Source organism: Thalassophryne amazonica, chromosome 10, assembly GCF_902500255.1.
Source record: "Thalassophryne amazonica chromosome 10, fThaAma1.1, whole genome shotgun sequence".
Lineage (NCBI taxonomy): Eukaryota > Metazoa > Chordata > Actinopteri > Batrachoidiformes > Batrachoididae > Thalassophryne > Thalassophryne amazonica.
Genome location: NC_047112.1, coordinates 10,535,051 through 10,549,833, shown reverse-complemented (window position 1 = coordinate 10,549,833; position 14,783 = coordinate 10,535,051). Strand labels below are relative to the sequence as shown.

At 39.6% G+C, this 14,783-nt stretch overlaps 1 protein-coding gene across 2 annotated transcripts; it reads left to right on the top strand.

Annotated features, from left to right (window-relative positions):
* Positions 1-7,946: 7,946 nt before the first annotated feature.
* rgs16 (regulator of G protein signaling 16) lies at positions 7,947-10,114 on the top strand. Of its 2 annotated transcripts, XM_034179426.1 has the most exons (5): positions 7,947-8,071; positions 8,298-8,381; positions 8,470-8,531; positions 8,631-8,797; positions 9,647-10,114. In XM_034179426.1, the coding sequence occupies exons 1-5, from the start codon at positions 8,028-8,030 to the stop codon at positions 9,845-9,847; spliced, it is 558 nt and encodes a 185-aa protein (XP_034035317.1). In that variant the 5' UTR covers positions 7,947-8,027; the 3' UTR covers positions 9,848-10,114. The 2 variants fall into 2 exon arrangements, with proteins under 2 accessions (XP_034035317.1, XP_034035318.1); XM_034179427.1 differs by lacking the exons at positions 8,298-8,381; positions 8,470-8,531 and having other exon boundaries at positions 7,952-8,071.
* Positions 10,115-14,783: the final 4,669 nt, after the last annotated feature.

The following is a 14,783-nucleotide window of genomic DNA, read 5'->3' as shown; positions in this document are numbered from 1 at the left end:
AGCAGCACTGAGGTCTAACAGAACAAGCACAGAGATGAGTCCACTGTCTGAGGCCATAAGAAGATCATTTGTAACCTTCACTAATGCTGTTTCTGTACTATGATGAATTCTAAAACCTGACTGAAACTCTTCAAATAGACCATTCCTCTGCAGATGATCAGTTAGCTGTTTTTACAACTACCCTTTCAAGAATTTTTGAGAGAAAAGGAAAGTTGGAGATTGGCCTATAATTAGCTAAGATAGCTGGGTCAAGTGATGGCTTTTTAAGTAATGGTTTAATTACTGCCACCTTAAAAGCCTGTGGTACATAGCCAACTAACAAAGATAGATTGATCATATTTAAGATCGAAGCATTAATTAATGGTAGGGCTTCCTTGAGCAGCCTGGTAGGAATGGGGTCTAATAAACATGTTGATGGTTTGGATGAAGTAACTAATGAAAATAAGTCAGACAGAACAATCTGAGAGAAAGAGTCTAACCAAATACCGGCATCACTGAACGGGAAAAGCGAACTGTAAGAATTTTTTTCTCTCTCTGGAAAATAAACATTGTGCCTTTTTTTCTTTCATTATTCTAGACTTTCTTTAATTGAAAAAAAAACATTGCAGTTTTGAATGAATTTAGGCTACATGAATTTACACAACAATGTAAATTAGTTTTTATTAATGTAGACTTTTTTCCCATGAAAAAAGTCTACATTATTGTGGCTTTGAGTGGATTTACAGGAATTTACACAAGAATGTGTGGCTTTTTATTATAAGGTATGTTATTGATATTTTACCATGATTTTCAAAATATTCTACAATCTTTAGCTGTGGTTTTTGAAATACTTTAACAGTCTTTTCAGTCTTCATGAATTTTATGTCATTTAAATGTTCTGAGTAAATGCATAATTTGGTTTACAATGAAAAGGAAAATCATTCCAGGTCCTACTTCCACATCGTATTCTGTTATTTCAACATGATCACTGATGGTTCAAATGAAAGGTTGAATCTAGGATCATTTAAATATGCACTAATTTTGAGATTTGTTCTTCCAGGAGATGTTGAAAATGTATCAGTAGATGAAAATTTAATTTGGTTTCTGGGGCCCCACAAGGCCCTAGACCCCGGCTCCTGGGGGGCTGCGCCCCCGAGACCCCCTGCGAATTTTCCTCAGATTTCACAATTTTCATTTCACAGCCCTGAATGTGGGGAAAAAATTAGCAAATGCAACTGTACCTTCTAATATGAGCTCTTGGGATAACAGGACAACCAACCATTCAGATTCAATATTTATGAGAGAAACTGATGAATAGGAAATAATTAACATAGTACATAAACTAAAAGGGAAAAACTATAATTTTGACATGTCTTTGATAAAAATATAATTGATTGTGACATTAAACCTTTAACTTATATCTATAACTTGTCATTGGCAGATTTCCTTCCAAATGAAAGTAGCTAAAGTGGTACCGCTGTTCATATCTGGCAACAAACACATTTTTTTCAAACTACAGGCCAATCTCACTATTACCTCAATTTTCAAAAATTCTGGAAAAAATATTCATTATGAGGTTGGATGATTTTATATCCAAACATCACATGAATGAGCAGCAATATGGATTTAGGAAAATTGTACCACTGCACTGGCAGTAATTGATTTTGTGGAACATATCACAAATGCAATTCAAAACAAACTATTCACTGTAGTTTTTTTACTTACAGAAAGCTTTTGATACTATTGATCATACTGTATTAGTGGATAAATTATGTAAGTATGGCATCAAAGGATTGGCACATGATTGGATAGCCCACAACTTGTATAATGGGTATCAGCTTGTTCACTTGGATGGGATAAATTCAGAACTTTTGAGGTGAACTTGTGGGGTGCCCCATGGCTCAGTTCTTGGGCCTTTGCTGTTTCTTTTATATATTAATGACATATGCTTGGTTTCCAAGTCTGTGAGTTTATTTTATTTGCTGATGATACGACTGTGTTTTGTAGTGGGGATCATTTGGGACAGGTTCTGGACACGATGAAGAGGGTACTACAGAAGTTTAGGTAATGGTTTGATTCGAACAAATTGTCACTTCACTTTGGTAAAACAAAATGCATTGAATTTGGTAATGAGCCCAGGAACGCATGTAGAAATTTACGAATATGCGATGTTGAAATTGAACTCGTTAATGGAACTCAGTTTCTTGGGGTCTTTATTGACAATAACTTTGTTGGAAAGAAAACACATATAAATTATGTTAATCTATGTAAAATGTTAAAGATCATTGCCATTTTGTATAAAGGACAAGACTTCCTCCACCAACACTCATTAGTTACTTTATATCATTCATTACTTTTTCCATACATGACCTAGTGTATTGAAGTTTAGGAAACCACCTACAAATCTAACCCAAATCCCATATTTTACTTCAAAAGAAAGCTATAACAATTTGTAACAAATTTTTATTTTTGTTTTGTTCCTGGGTACAAAGTGTGTTTTCCTAACCTGTTATGCCTTAAATGGATAGAAAATAGCTACTATTCCACAGAAACATTGAAATAAAATTTATTTGATTACTTACTATGGCATGTTATAGTATGTTTATTGATTCTGTTGTGTTGAGATTGATTGTGTTCTGATTATGTTGTGCACTGCTGCTTGCATGTTTGTGGGTTTTTTGGGGGTTTTTTTGACATTCAAATTCATGGATCAATGTATACTTTGTAGCAGTATGATGGATATATATATATATATATGCATAAATTTTGATTTTGGTTAATGGCGTAGGCGTTTACAAGCTTTTGCTTCTGCGTACATCCTTTCGGGCACATGGGTGCATTGTTGGACTATTTCTCTCTTTCGTTGTAAGTTTTTGTTGTTCTGGACCTGTGTGTGCCGAATAAATTCATTCATTCACTCATACTGGCTCACTGACTGTGGCTGGATAAATGAAAGAATCAAAACGAGCGAATGTGACGACAGCAATCGGATGTTTAATGACCATCATGTAGAACTTGCAAATTCCTCATTACGAAGCAAATTCCTTGTCTGTGAAAACCTACTTGGCAATAAACTTGTATTCTGATTGTGGAACTTTGAAATATGTAAAGTTATAAAGTTGGGGAGCAGTGTTGGACAGGGGACGATCATCTCTGTGTTTACTGTGTGTCGCTTTGAGAGAAGTAAAATCAAAGGGGATGCAGTTGTGTTGCCAGATATGTATTTAATATATGTTACGTAGTTTGTCCCGTCTGGTTTACATGTATTGGATGTATTTTTAAAGCTGGTGGCGCCACAAATCCCTTCACAATAAGGTAAGTAATCATTATGTGCCCTCTATGGTGTCCCGGATGTAACAATGTGTGGTCAGGAGAATTGTACGTCATGCCCCAGTGTGGGAAGTGAGTTTTTCCAGACGTTTCTCCTTGTTGCTGACTGAGAAACTGTCACGTGGACACGCACAGAAACTGGGACACAGCAGATTTTCGTCAGTAAATCCACCGAGAGAAAGGACTGAGCAGAGCACCTGAGGAGAGGACGTGGAGACGCCGAGGAGGAGGAAGAGGAGGGGCGCAGGCCAGAGGTTCCCATCTGGACCTTTGGCCCAGTTAACGATCTGTGAACTCAGAGGACTTTTCCAAAAAGCAGCTGAAGACTCGTCTTTTTAATTCGGGTCACATTTTATGGCTTCTGTCTCATTATAACAAACTATTACTATAAAGTTTTGCATCTTTTTATTGTGGTTTTATTCTCTGTTTATTTTGAAGGGAAGCACTTTCTGATTTGTATCTTGATGCTATATCAACTGAAATACAATATATTGGTTACATATATTGCTAAGACAGGCACAGAATTTCATAAATGTTGCTTTTGTGAGTTGTGTGAAATTGTTACAAATAACACAAAAGGAATCTGCACACTACCAAGGTGAACTGGTTTAATTGTGACTCCTGTTGAGTAACCTGTTGATCCTCGAGCGCCAAATAAACACAAATAAAGAAAAAAGTCACAAAGGCATCGGGTGCACCGTGTAGGAAAAATAGAAAAGATGAAGAGGAAAAACAAGCAAAAGACTAGAGCAACATGCTTATAGAGCGCAAACCTCCGCCAACACTAGTTTCCAATTCCACAAATTTTACCTTGGAAAAAATTTTCAAGGTCGAGGTCCAAGTGACTTTTCATAAGCTAAATTAGATGTGATCAATTGCCAGGAGTAGGTATTGAATTCATACACTTGAATCAAAGTTTTTCTTTGTGGCATTGTCAGGTTTTTTTTGTTGTTGTTGTTTGTTTGTTTGTTTGTTTCAACTTTTTCGGTTTCTGAATTCTTTTTCAGATAATTTTCACAGAACATTGCTTATCTCTGCTACGCACAATATGTCATTGCTTTTTGCCACTTGGTTTCTGACTGATAACTGGAAGACAAACAGGCATAAAATTGGAACCTCCATCCAATTTGAGTGGGGTATGTAAATCCATAACAGCAAAATGAGAGTAACTGAAGCACTTTTGATTGAAATATGATGCAAAATGTACACCAAATGGGCTTTTCAATATTAAATTCAAATGTCCAAAAAAATCCACAATCTGGATCAGGTCAAACTTTGCCAGGTGATGGCGAGTGCCGGTCTGCACCGCACATTCAAATATGAGAGTGATTGGAGCATGTTTGATTGATTTGATTTCATGTAAAATATACATTAAAGGGGGTTTTCAATATTAAATTGAAATGGCCACAAAATCTGTAATCTGGATCAAACTTTGCCAGTTGATAAAGGACACCATCCTCACAACACTCCCAAATATGAAAGAAATTTGATCTTTTTTTGACAGAGTTATGAATTTTTGAAAACTCATTCAGTGTTAACTGATAGGGATTTTTTTACAATTTCCCAAGATTTTTCTTGACTTTGACCTTTGACCTATGACCTTGAAAATTAAATCAGTTCGTGCCTATTGGGATATGTTTCTGTGAAGGCTCTCTGTTGTCCATGTGGTTTCCATAGTAGAGAAGCTTGAATCTTAGGCTGGACCGGGCTGCTTGACGCGAGGACATTTTGCTTCTAATCGCAGAAGCTTCCTCAGCTAAATTTCTTGCTCTGGTAGTCGGACTGGAGTTATAAACCTAACCAAACCCCTCCTACCGAGAGGCAGACTGCTTCAACACAGAGCCCTACAGGTGCCCATAACTACAGAGGGAAGGGCTAAAGAACATCAACATGTCCGGAAAGCCCTCACAGTATGTGGGTACCCACATTGGTCCATGGATAAAGTGCAGGTTAAAGTGCAAGTCCCAAAGAAACAAAGAGACCAGACAGACAGGAGACGAGCCAAGAAGAAGAGGGGTGTCAATCCCTTATTTAGCAGGAGTAGGGGAAAAAACTACAGAGGATCTTCAGACAGCACAAAATCCCAATTTACTTTAAACCCGTTAACACCTTGAGACAGAAATTAGTTCACCCTAAGGACAGGATCCCTAGTTACAAACAGAGCAATGTGGTGTATTCTATCAGATGTCAGGAAAACTGTAACACTGCATAGGTGAGACTAAGCAGCCATTGCACAAAAGGCTATACCAGCACCGCAGAGAGGGCACCAGTGGACCTCAGTCTGCAGTTCATCTCCACTTTAAATACACTAACCACACATTTGAGGACAAGGAAGTTAAAATCTTAGCCAGAGAAAAGAAATGGTTTAAGAGGGGAGTGAAGGAAGCATTGTATGTGAAACAGTTTAAACCCAGCCTTAACCGGCCTTAAACACGCTTTGTCCCCTGTTTACAATGGGGTATTCAGGGAAAAGCAGTTTCAGTCTTTTGTTCATGGTAATGTGTTATTCACGTCATCAGGAGAGGCGTCAGTCCCATTGTTAGGAGGGACAGCTGCCGTGTCATTAGGAGGGTGCTAACTAGAGCACAATAGGTGCTAATTAGAGCAGTTGTTAGTCACTAGCCAATAGCAGTCTGCCTCTTGGTAGGAGGGATCTTCTTCTCTACAAAAGTCAAGACAGAAGTCAGACTACCAGATCAAGAAATTTAGCTGAGGAAGCTTCTGCGATTAGAAGCGAAACGTCCTCGCGTCAAGCAACCCAGTCCAGTCGAAGATTCAAGCTTCTCTGCTATCGGGATATGAATCCTCTGTAAAAAAAAAAAAAAATTCACATCGATATATGAAAAACTGTGGGTTCCAGGCTGTTCACAAACAAACAGGTGCAAAAACTAACATCCACCCAACTTCACTGACAGAGGTGATAAAAGGTACAATGTGGGAAAAGATAATTTACAGTAAACTACAGTGCTCCAGTATGACAATGACAGAAGCATGTCACCATGTACGGTAGAAGGTCGTCAGAAAATCCTTGAAAGGTTATCAAGCTTTGTCTTCACATCAAACTGAAGAAGACTCAGATCCTGTGCAGTCTCCACCCAACATGGTCAGTCCAGAGCTTCCTGCTGTGCGACAGGTCCTGAAGACCTACTTTGCTTTCCATACCTCGGGCAGCCATGTGCAGTCAAACACTGACAATGACAAGATCCAACACCAATTCAAATGTGCAGGAACTGTGTTTCACTGGCTTCCACTCATGTTTTCAACAACAGAGACCTTCAACATGAGATGAAAATCCTTGACTACAAAGCCATCGTCATGCCATCCCTGATGTATGGATCAGAGACCATCCCATGGGAGAGACCATCCCATCAATGATCAGAGGCCACCACCTGTAGACCCTTGAGCGATTCCACCAACGCTGCCTGAGGAGTATCCTCTGCATCAGGTGGGAAGACGGCCATATCAACGTCAGCATCCATGCTGAAGCCAAGCTCCAGAGCACTGAGTGTGTCATCATCAAGAACCAACTTTGGTTGGTAGGTCACATTGTTGGGATGGATGACAGATGACTTTAGAAGCAGATCTTCAACCCCCAGCTGAGTGAAGGAAAACGGTCCAGAGGATTGTAGAAGAAGCAGGACAAGGACCTCCTGAAGCAGAACCTCAAGAGCTGCTCCATCAACTGGAAGATCTGTGAAGAACAAGCGAGGCACTGAGCCAGCTGGGGAGCAATGATCACTTGAAGAGGTCATGTTGCCTTATGCTGAAGAGGACATGCCCTTGAAATGGGTGTTTCAACAAGACAATGACCCCAAGCACACTAGTAACAAGCACAATCTTGGTTCCAAACCAACAAAATTATTGCCTTGCAGATGTGAAGAAATCATGAAAAACTGTGGTTATACAACTAAATACTAGTTTAGTGATTCACAGGATTGCTAAAAGGCAGTTTGAACAATGTCTTGAATGTCCCATTTTCCTCAGGCTTTCAAAAGAAAAGCATGTTCACAGGTGCTGGCTTCATCCTTACATAGGGGACAACTGATTACACCTGTTTGTTCCACAAAACTGATGAACTCACTGACTGAATGCCACACTACTATTATTGTGAACACCCCTTTTCTACTTTTTTTTTTACTAATAGCTCAATTTCATAGCCTTAAGAGTGTGCATATCATGAATGCTTGGTGTTGTTGGATTTGTGAGAATCTACAGAATCTACTGGTACCTTGTTTCCCATGTAACAATAAGAAATATACTCAAAACCTGGATTAATCTTTTTAGTCACATAGCACTACTATTATTCTGCATTCTACTGTAATCTGGCATATTTACATGTAACTATGTTCATTAATATGCATTGTCCATTTCAAATAAAAATATGTATATGTGTGCATGTGCATGTGCATGCGTGTATGTGGTGTGCGAATAAGATGCTTTGACATGATTTCAGGAGGGTACAAAAAAAGGGGGGGGGGCAGCAGCTTAAATCATTTCACAGTAATTTTCCAGCCTTGTCCTTGCATATCCTCCCTCCTTTTGTTCTGAGTCCAACATCCTCCCTCTCTCCCTCTCTGATTGGCTGACTGGGATGATGACACACCACAGTCAAGTCTATATAACCCTGTGCCAGCTGGCTTCAGATGTACAGAAACACAGAGCTTGCATCTGAACTAAACGGATATTAAACCGGCTGACTGCTCCGACCTGCTGCTGCGATGTGCAAAGAACTCGCCTCTCTGCCTGCCTGCTGCTTGGAAAGGTACAAGAAGCTTCACGCAGACATGATCATCATTGCCACACTCACAGGATACAGAAGGCAGCACTGCTGCTGCATTTGTGCATTTTTAATTTGTATTTTTTTGCATGCATGTCCTGAGTCGTAAATCTGCGAGGTTTTGCAAACGTAATGCAAAGACCTCTTTGTGCCTTTGTGGTTTTTGTCAAAAACTATGACTAACCTGTTTTCCCTTTTCTGTGTGTGACAGGGCCAAGGAACTGAAGGCGAGGTTGGGAGGCATTTTGCAAAAACCTGATTGGAGTCTATTCTGCTGCAAAATTGGGAAAAATAAGTAAGCTGGCACTTCTATGGAAATAGTACTGCAGCTGCAAAACTTGAGGTTCAATCTAATCATTCTGCATGTTTTTCTTCTTCTTCAGACTGACCCTTGAAGAATGTCTCAGGTGGAAAGAGTCTTTTGAAAATGTGTTGTCCAGTAAATGTAAGTGGGCTTTCTGGCTCTTGTACACACATGCACACTCTCCTCCTACCTGAACTCCCACTTATCATAAAAAAAAATACATTTTTCTCATTTTCTTAGATGGGCTGTGCGCCTTCACAGCATTCCTGATGTCTGAGTTCAGTGAGGAGAACATCGCCTTCTACTACGCCTGTGAGGAATACAGGAACACCAAGTCTGCTGGCAAACTGCCCATCAAAGCCAAGAAGATCTACAACGAGTTCATCTGCAGTGATGCTCCCCGAGAGGTAAAGAAACCCCCAGTCAAAATGCCCCCCCCCCCCCCCCCCCCCCCCACACACACACACACACACACACACACACAAACACAAATAGAGTGCTTATTCCAAAACTCTGATTTCCATTGAGTGGCCAAAAAAACATGCATTACAACAATAAAACAATAACATATTTCATTGTTTTATAACATTAAAACAATCTGATTTCTTATACAATAATTTTAAAAAATCTTTAAAAGTAAAAATCCTGGATGCATCTGGACTTGGATCTACGTCTAAATTCATGTTTATATATCAGCGTAAATATTTGTGATTTCTTTTTGTTTTGTCAGTTTCTCAAGATCTTCATGAAGAACACAGTTAGGCATGTGTAGAGTGCTACCATGCAAGATCAGATGAGACTTTTGGAAAATCTGGACAACAGTCCAGATTTTATCAGTTCACAAAAATGGAAAAAGAAAATTAGAGAAAGCAAGGAAAAATATTCCTGGTTCCACCTCCTTAATTGGATGGACTCCAAAAGTTTGTGGTTTCCTCTTTGGCCCCGTACCCTACATTTCCACAAGTTTCATGAAAACCGGTTTAGTAATTTTGGTGTAATCCTGGTAAAACACAGGCAAAAAATATCAAATGTGGACTCGTGCAATTTATTGAAGATATAGGGACACAAGTCTGAGGACACGTAAAGCATTAAAAATACCTGAAAAAGTTTGGAACGGGCACCGGAGGTGAAGAAAGTTAATTTGGTTCTGGTTTGTCAGAAGGCACATTGAACAACATTTCTGAAGTCATGTATTGTGTCCAAAAACAAGCAATACACTTTCAAACTAAACTTCTTGTACTCGCTTCTTTTTCCAGGTTAACATTGACCACGAGACTCGGGACATCACCAAAGCCAACATGGTCATTCCATCACCAAATTGCTTTGATCTGGCCCAGCACAAGATCTACATGTTGATGGCCAAAGACTGCTACCCTCGTTTCCTGCGATCTCCAGCGTACCGGGACCTTGTCTGCCAAGCCAGCGCCAAGGCCACCAGGCAGGAGAAAAAAGCGTGACTGAACCCCACAAGCCGATGGATCAATCCTTGGTTGCCTTAAGTGTTGAGAAGGCAGGAGAGGTGTGGCTTCAGCTGCTGCAAAGATGGAGCCGGACGCAGATGCAGACGCTGAGGTAGTCGTAGCATCGGAAAGCGATGGCTGGGCGTTTTCAGAAGAGAAGCTGGAAGAAGCCTTACGTTCCCGACTGAGCGCAAACAGCGTTCTGATAGAAAAGTCGTACAAAAGTGTATCATGATAAAGACTCAAAGGCCGAGCCGGAGGAGGGCGGAGCAAGCATTTGTGATTGTGATGCACCATGTTTCATTGGGTTACATTCTTCATGAATTTGTATTTAATTGTATTTATTTGCCTGTATTGTACTGTTTTGTTTGGTGTTTTTTTGCACAATGTAAAGAAAAAAAATACAAGCAAATGTGCAAAATATATTTTTTATTTATGTTGCTGGGTTTTTTACACAATATGAAATAAATAAGTTATTTAAAAATAAATAACTGACTTGTCCTCATTGGCTGTTGAGTTTTCAAGTATGTGCAATACAGTTTATTTCACCAGTCACAAGAAAGACATTGGGAAAGAATAATGTTACTGTATTTTCTAGAGTATAAGTGACACATGTCAAAAATGCATCTTCAAGAGGAAAGAAGCATAAATAAGTTGCACATACTTTTCTGTGCCTTGATGTAGCGCGCTTTTTGTTATTGGCATTTATTCTTTTATCGTTGTAGTCTTGTGATTATTATTATTATTATTATTATTATTATTAATGAATTAATGGCAGCACGGTGGCTTAGTGGTTAGCACTGTTGCCTCACGGCAAGAAGGTCGGGGTTCAATTCCCGTGGCCTTTCTGTGCGGAGTTTGCATGTTCTCCCCGTGTTTGCATGGGTTTTCTCCAGGTGCTCCGGTTTCCTCCCACGTCCAAAGACATGCGGGTTAGGTGGATTGGAATCTTTAAATTGTCCGTAGGTGTGTGCGTGTGGGTGTGTCTGTGTTTGTTTGTCTATTTGTGGCCCTGCGACAGACTGGCGTCCTGTCCAGGGTGTACCCCGCCTCGCGCTCTATGGCTGCTGGGCTAGGCTCCAGCCCCCGCGACCCTTAATTAGACTGAGCGGTAGAAGATGAATGAATGAATTAATTAATTAACACTGGATTTTTCGGTATATACATATTTGGGGAGCACGGTGGATTAGTGGTAAGCACTGTTGTCTCACATCAAGAAGGTCATGGGATCGATTCCCACCTGTGGTCTTTCCGTGTGGAGTTTGCATGTTCTTGCTGTGTTCCCGTGGGTTTCCTCTGGGTGTTCTGGGTTCCTCCCACCCAAGACATGCTGGTTAGGTGAACTGGAAACTTTATATTTGCCCAGGTCTCCCTTGCAAAAGAGATCTTGGTCTCAATAGGACTAACCTGGTTAAATTAAATAAAATTACATGTAAGTTGTACAGACATAAAATGTGAAGAACTTGATAAAACCCAAAAAAACAATAACTCATATTCTGGAAAACACTACACCTACATACATGTGATTTTTGTTTTTATTTTTAATAAATTTGCCAAAATTACAAAAAAAATCATGTTGTCATTATGGGGTGTTGTGAGGAGAATTTTGATGGTAAAAATTCATTTAAAATTTGAGGGGAAAATTATTTACTCCATTTTGTAATAAGGCTGCAACATAACAAAATGTGTAAAAAGTGAAGCAACGTGAATACTTTCTGGATGTACACTATTTTACACACTTATAAAAATGTCATGCTTCATCTTTGCAGCACAAACTTGTTGCTCACTTTGGAAACGGCTCCTTTTTAAGTTGTAAAGTATTTTAGGAGTATGATGATATACGCCAGTCATTTGGCCTGCATCAACCACGAGCAAATTGTATCAATAAAAAAACGGGTCTTTCTCACAAACAGGAAGTTGAGAGCGATGATGTGTGTGCACCAACGTAATGGCGAGTGCAATAAATCCATATTATTCCCCTCACATGTGTTTGCACAGGCTAATAAAAGTCACAATGCTGCAGAATTACCCCCCCGCCCTGTAAAACACCGCGGTCCCATCACTGGGAGGAAGGCCTCGGCTCGGGTAATAATGTCACCGATGGTGATATTTAACCATCAACACGTGCTCGTTAAACGCGGCTGGATTTCTGCTTTGTGTATTCAGATGTCATCAGTGCAGAGTGGAGAACAGATGGCCTTCAGGTTTGCTGAATATGAACTTCACTGTCTCGCCATAGCAACCCCATAATATTTTGATCTGGTGGCGGTGACAGTAACGATCCGTAATATTTGTTTTGTCACAGCTGCCATTTATTGTTTAGGAGACATCCAGACACTTTCCAAGGTTGAAGGTTTGTTTGAACGCACTTCTATTTATAGTCCTGCTCTTGTTTTCTCGCTCTCCGGTCCATCATTCCTGCGTGTAATAATATTTCACTCGGTAGCAAGCGAATGGGAGGTTGGTTTGGAATAAATCCTTAATTGTTGTTTGGTTGTGAAGACAAACTAAACAAAACTGCACCTGGAATAAATGCCATGTGTAGGAATAATTATTTTTAACCACACAAATGATTACACAAGATAAAAATATTCCTCATTAACATCAAGCATTTCTAATAATAACCTTCGGAATTCCAAGCGGATTCTGGACATATTTTTTAAAAACTGTGGGTGCATTTTTCACCGTGCCTGCAAGTCCTGCATCACCACTCTTTCACCTGGCTGGGACAGGTGCTTACTGTGAAAGGAATGCACCAGTTGTCTGTCTGGGTGGTTGTCATCCAGGTGTGATGGGTGCATTGAATGCTCCCAGACTGACCTTGACTGTGGGCTCATTTTTCACTGCACCTGCAAGTTCTGCACCTCCGTTAAAACTCACAGTCATGCAATAACACTGAATCTATATGTACATTTTTTTAACAAGTTCCCAGTATATCAGAAAAAAAGGAACTCTATGTGCTATTCTATGATTGTTTCTTTTTCTGTTCTTTTTTCTGAATTTTTTTCATGACTTTTTTATGGCAGCTGCAGAATAAAGTCGTGTCAATGCTGTAACACTGGTTTAATCTTGGATAAATTTGGCTATTAAAGACAGGAGCATTTGTTCCCGTATTAGTTTGAGGACTGTATGAAATTTGAAAACCTAATGCTGATTTCTATTTTTTTACAGTTTCTGGCTTTGAAAAATGTTGTAATTTCAGCAAAATTCTTGCAAAAAAATGTGAATTACCTAGAAGGCTCCTTTCAGCAAGCAAACATAACCAGGTGTTCCTAAAACAGACATTAAAATAATGGAATGAAAGTACCTACATATGTTTTGGTGTTTTCAGGTCTGAAAGAAAACAGTCTACTTGTGCCTGTTCCTTTAACTGGAAAGGAGCTGCTGCTGACCACGCCCCCTCCCTTCAGGGAAAGGGCAGCTTTTCCATTTCTCTTCTACAGACTGTTCAAAATGTTGCAAGAAACAGAACGTTGCTCCTTGAGCATGTCTCGCGAAAAGCAAGTTCAAGATGTGCTTCTGTGACGTATGCCACAGATGTCGAAATAAACTGTTTCAGATCTGAAATTTCTTAAAGTTAGATCATTTCTACATGCAAAGTCAGAGCATTATGGTATTTTGACAGTGTGTAATAAAACAGTACAACAAATTAAGTATAAAAAGTAGGCATAAATTGATATTCAATGTGACCCCTTTAAATAAGAAGAAGGGAGGATTCATGTTAAAATAATGTTAAAAAGACAGAAATCTGTCTGTCTGTCTGCCTGACTGACTGAGAGGATAAAACAGAGCTGGAGTTTCTTCATTGTCCATTTCTGGACTCTGCAGAGTCACAAAAAGTTATAATTTGAAGGTTTCGTCGTCACACGTGGAAGTAGTCATGAAAGAAGTACAGATGCTCGGCATGTGGACAACATGTCATGGAGACAACCGTGTCCACGTCCTGGTTGTGCTGAGAATGCAGACGGTCACTAATGCTGATAATGTCCCATCCTTCAATGTTAAAATAAATTTTTTAAAAAGTTAGCATAATTTCCTACCTCTGTCCCGTAATCCGTGTATATCTGCATTAATCATGACCTTTCATCCAATGTAAAAAAAAAAAAAAGAAAGAAAGAAAGGGATCAGAGGGTTGTGCACTCCACACATCATAAGTTAAAGGTACAGGTTAATGTACATATATATCTGTAATGTTTTTCACTATGTATGATGTCACATGAGTTCTCTGTGATTTCATTATGAGGTCATCCCTACCATGCTTCTTAGGCTTCTTGGTTGTTGAGTTCTAAAAAAAAGTGTTTTTTTATTTTTTTTTATCCACATTTCCCTTGACCCGACCTTTGACCAAACTGCTCCAAAATCTAATCTCCTCTAGGTATCTGATCAAGTAATGTTCCCATCACGTTTGAAGGAAATCGGTAGAACCATATTTGAGTTCTCTTGGCCACAGACACATGCCACTGAAAACAACAACCACGCTGCTGCTGCTGCTGCTTCGCCAAATGCAGGGTAACAATGTCCTGGTTTTGCTTGAATATTTTGATCCAGCTCAAACTATAATGAATTTTTTGCAGCACGGTCCAACTATTTCATTACACATGATGGCATGTGACTGCATCTACATCAGTGCTTTGGTTTTTCCTTTTTGTGTGTGTGTGTGTGACATTTAACTTCTTCACTCTGAACATTTTTTTTATTTTGATGAAAGTTGGTTAACCCCCCCTTGGACCAGTGTGAGTGAGTGTAGATGGAGAATACAAACTGACAAAGCAGCACATGTTGTCCATGTTTGCATCATGCTGGAAGATGAGAGGCAACAAAAGGATCAGAAGCTCTCTTTGTTTGTTTGTTTCCATCCCCCTCATTACCCCATCCCCGTAGAGACGGTGCCTGCTCCCAGACCACCAATAACCAGCAAAAATCTATTAAGCAT

Excerpts from the sequence above, each read along its gene's own strand:
- rgs16 (XM_034179426.1), top strand. The coding sequence starts at position 8,028 with ATGTGCAAAGAACTCGCCTCTCTGCCTGCCTGCTGCTTGGAAAG. Across the intron at positions 8,532-8,630 it reads AAATGTGTTGTCCAGTAAAT|ATGGGCTGTGCGCCTTCACA; the intron begins GTAAGTGGGCTT and ends TCATTTTCTTAG. Across the intron at positions 8,798-9,646 it reads GCAGTGATGCTCCCCGAGAG|GTTAACATTGACCACGAGAC; the intron begins GTAAAGAAACCC and ends TTCTTTTTCCAG.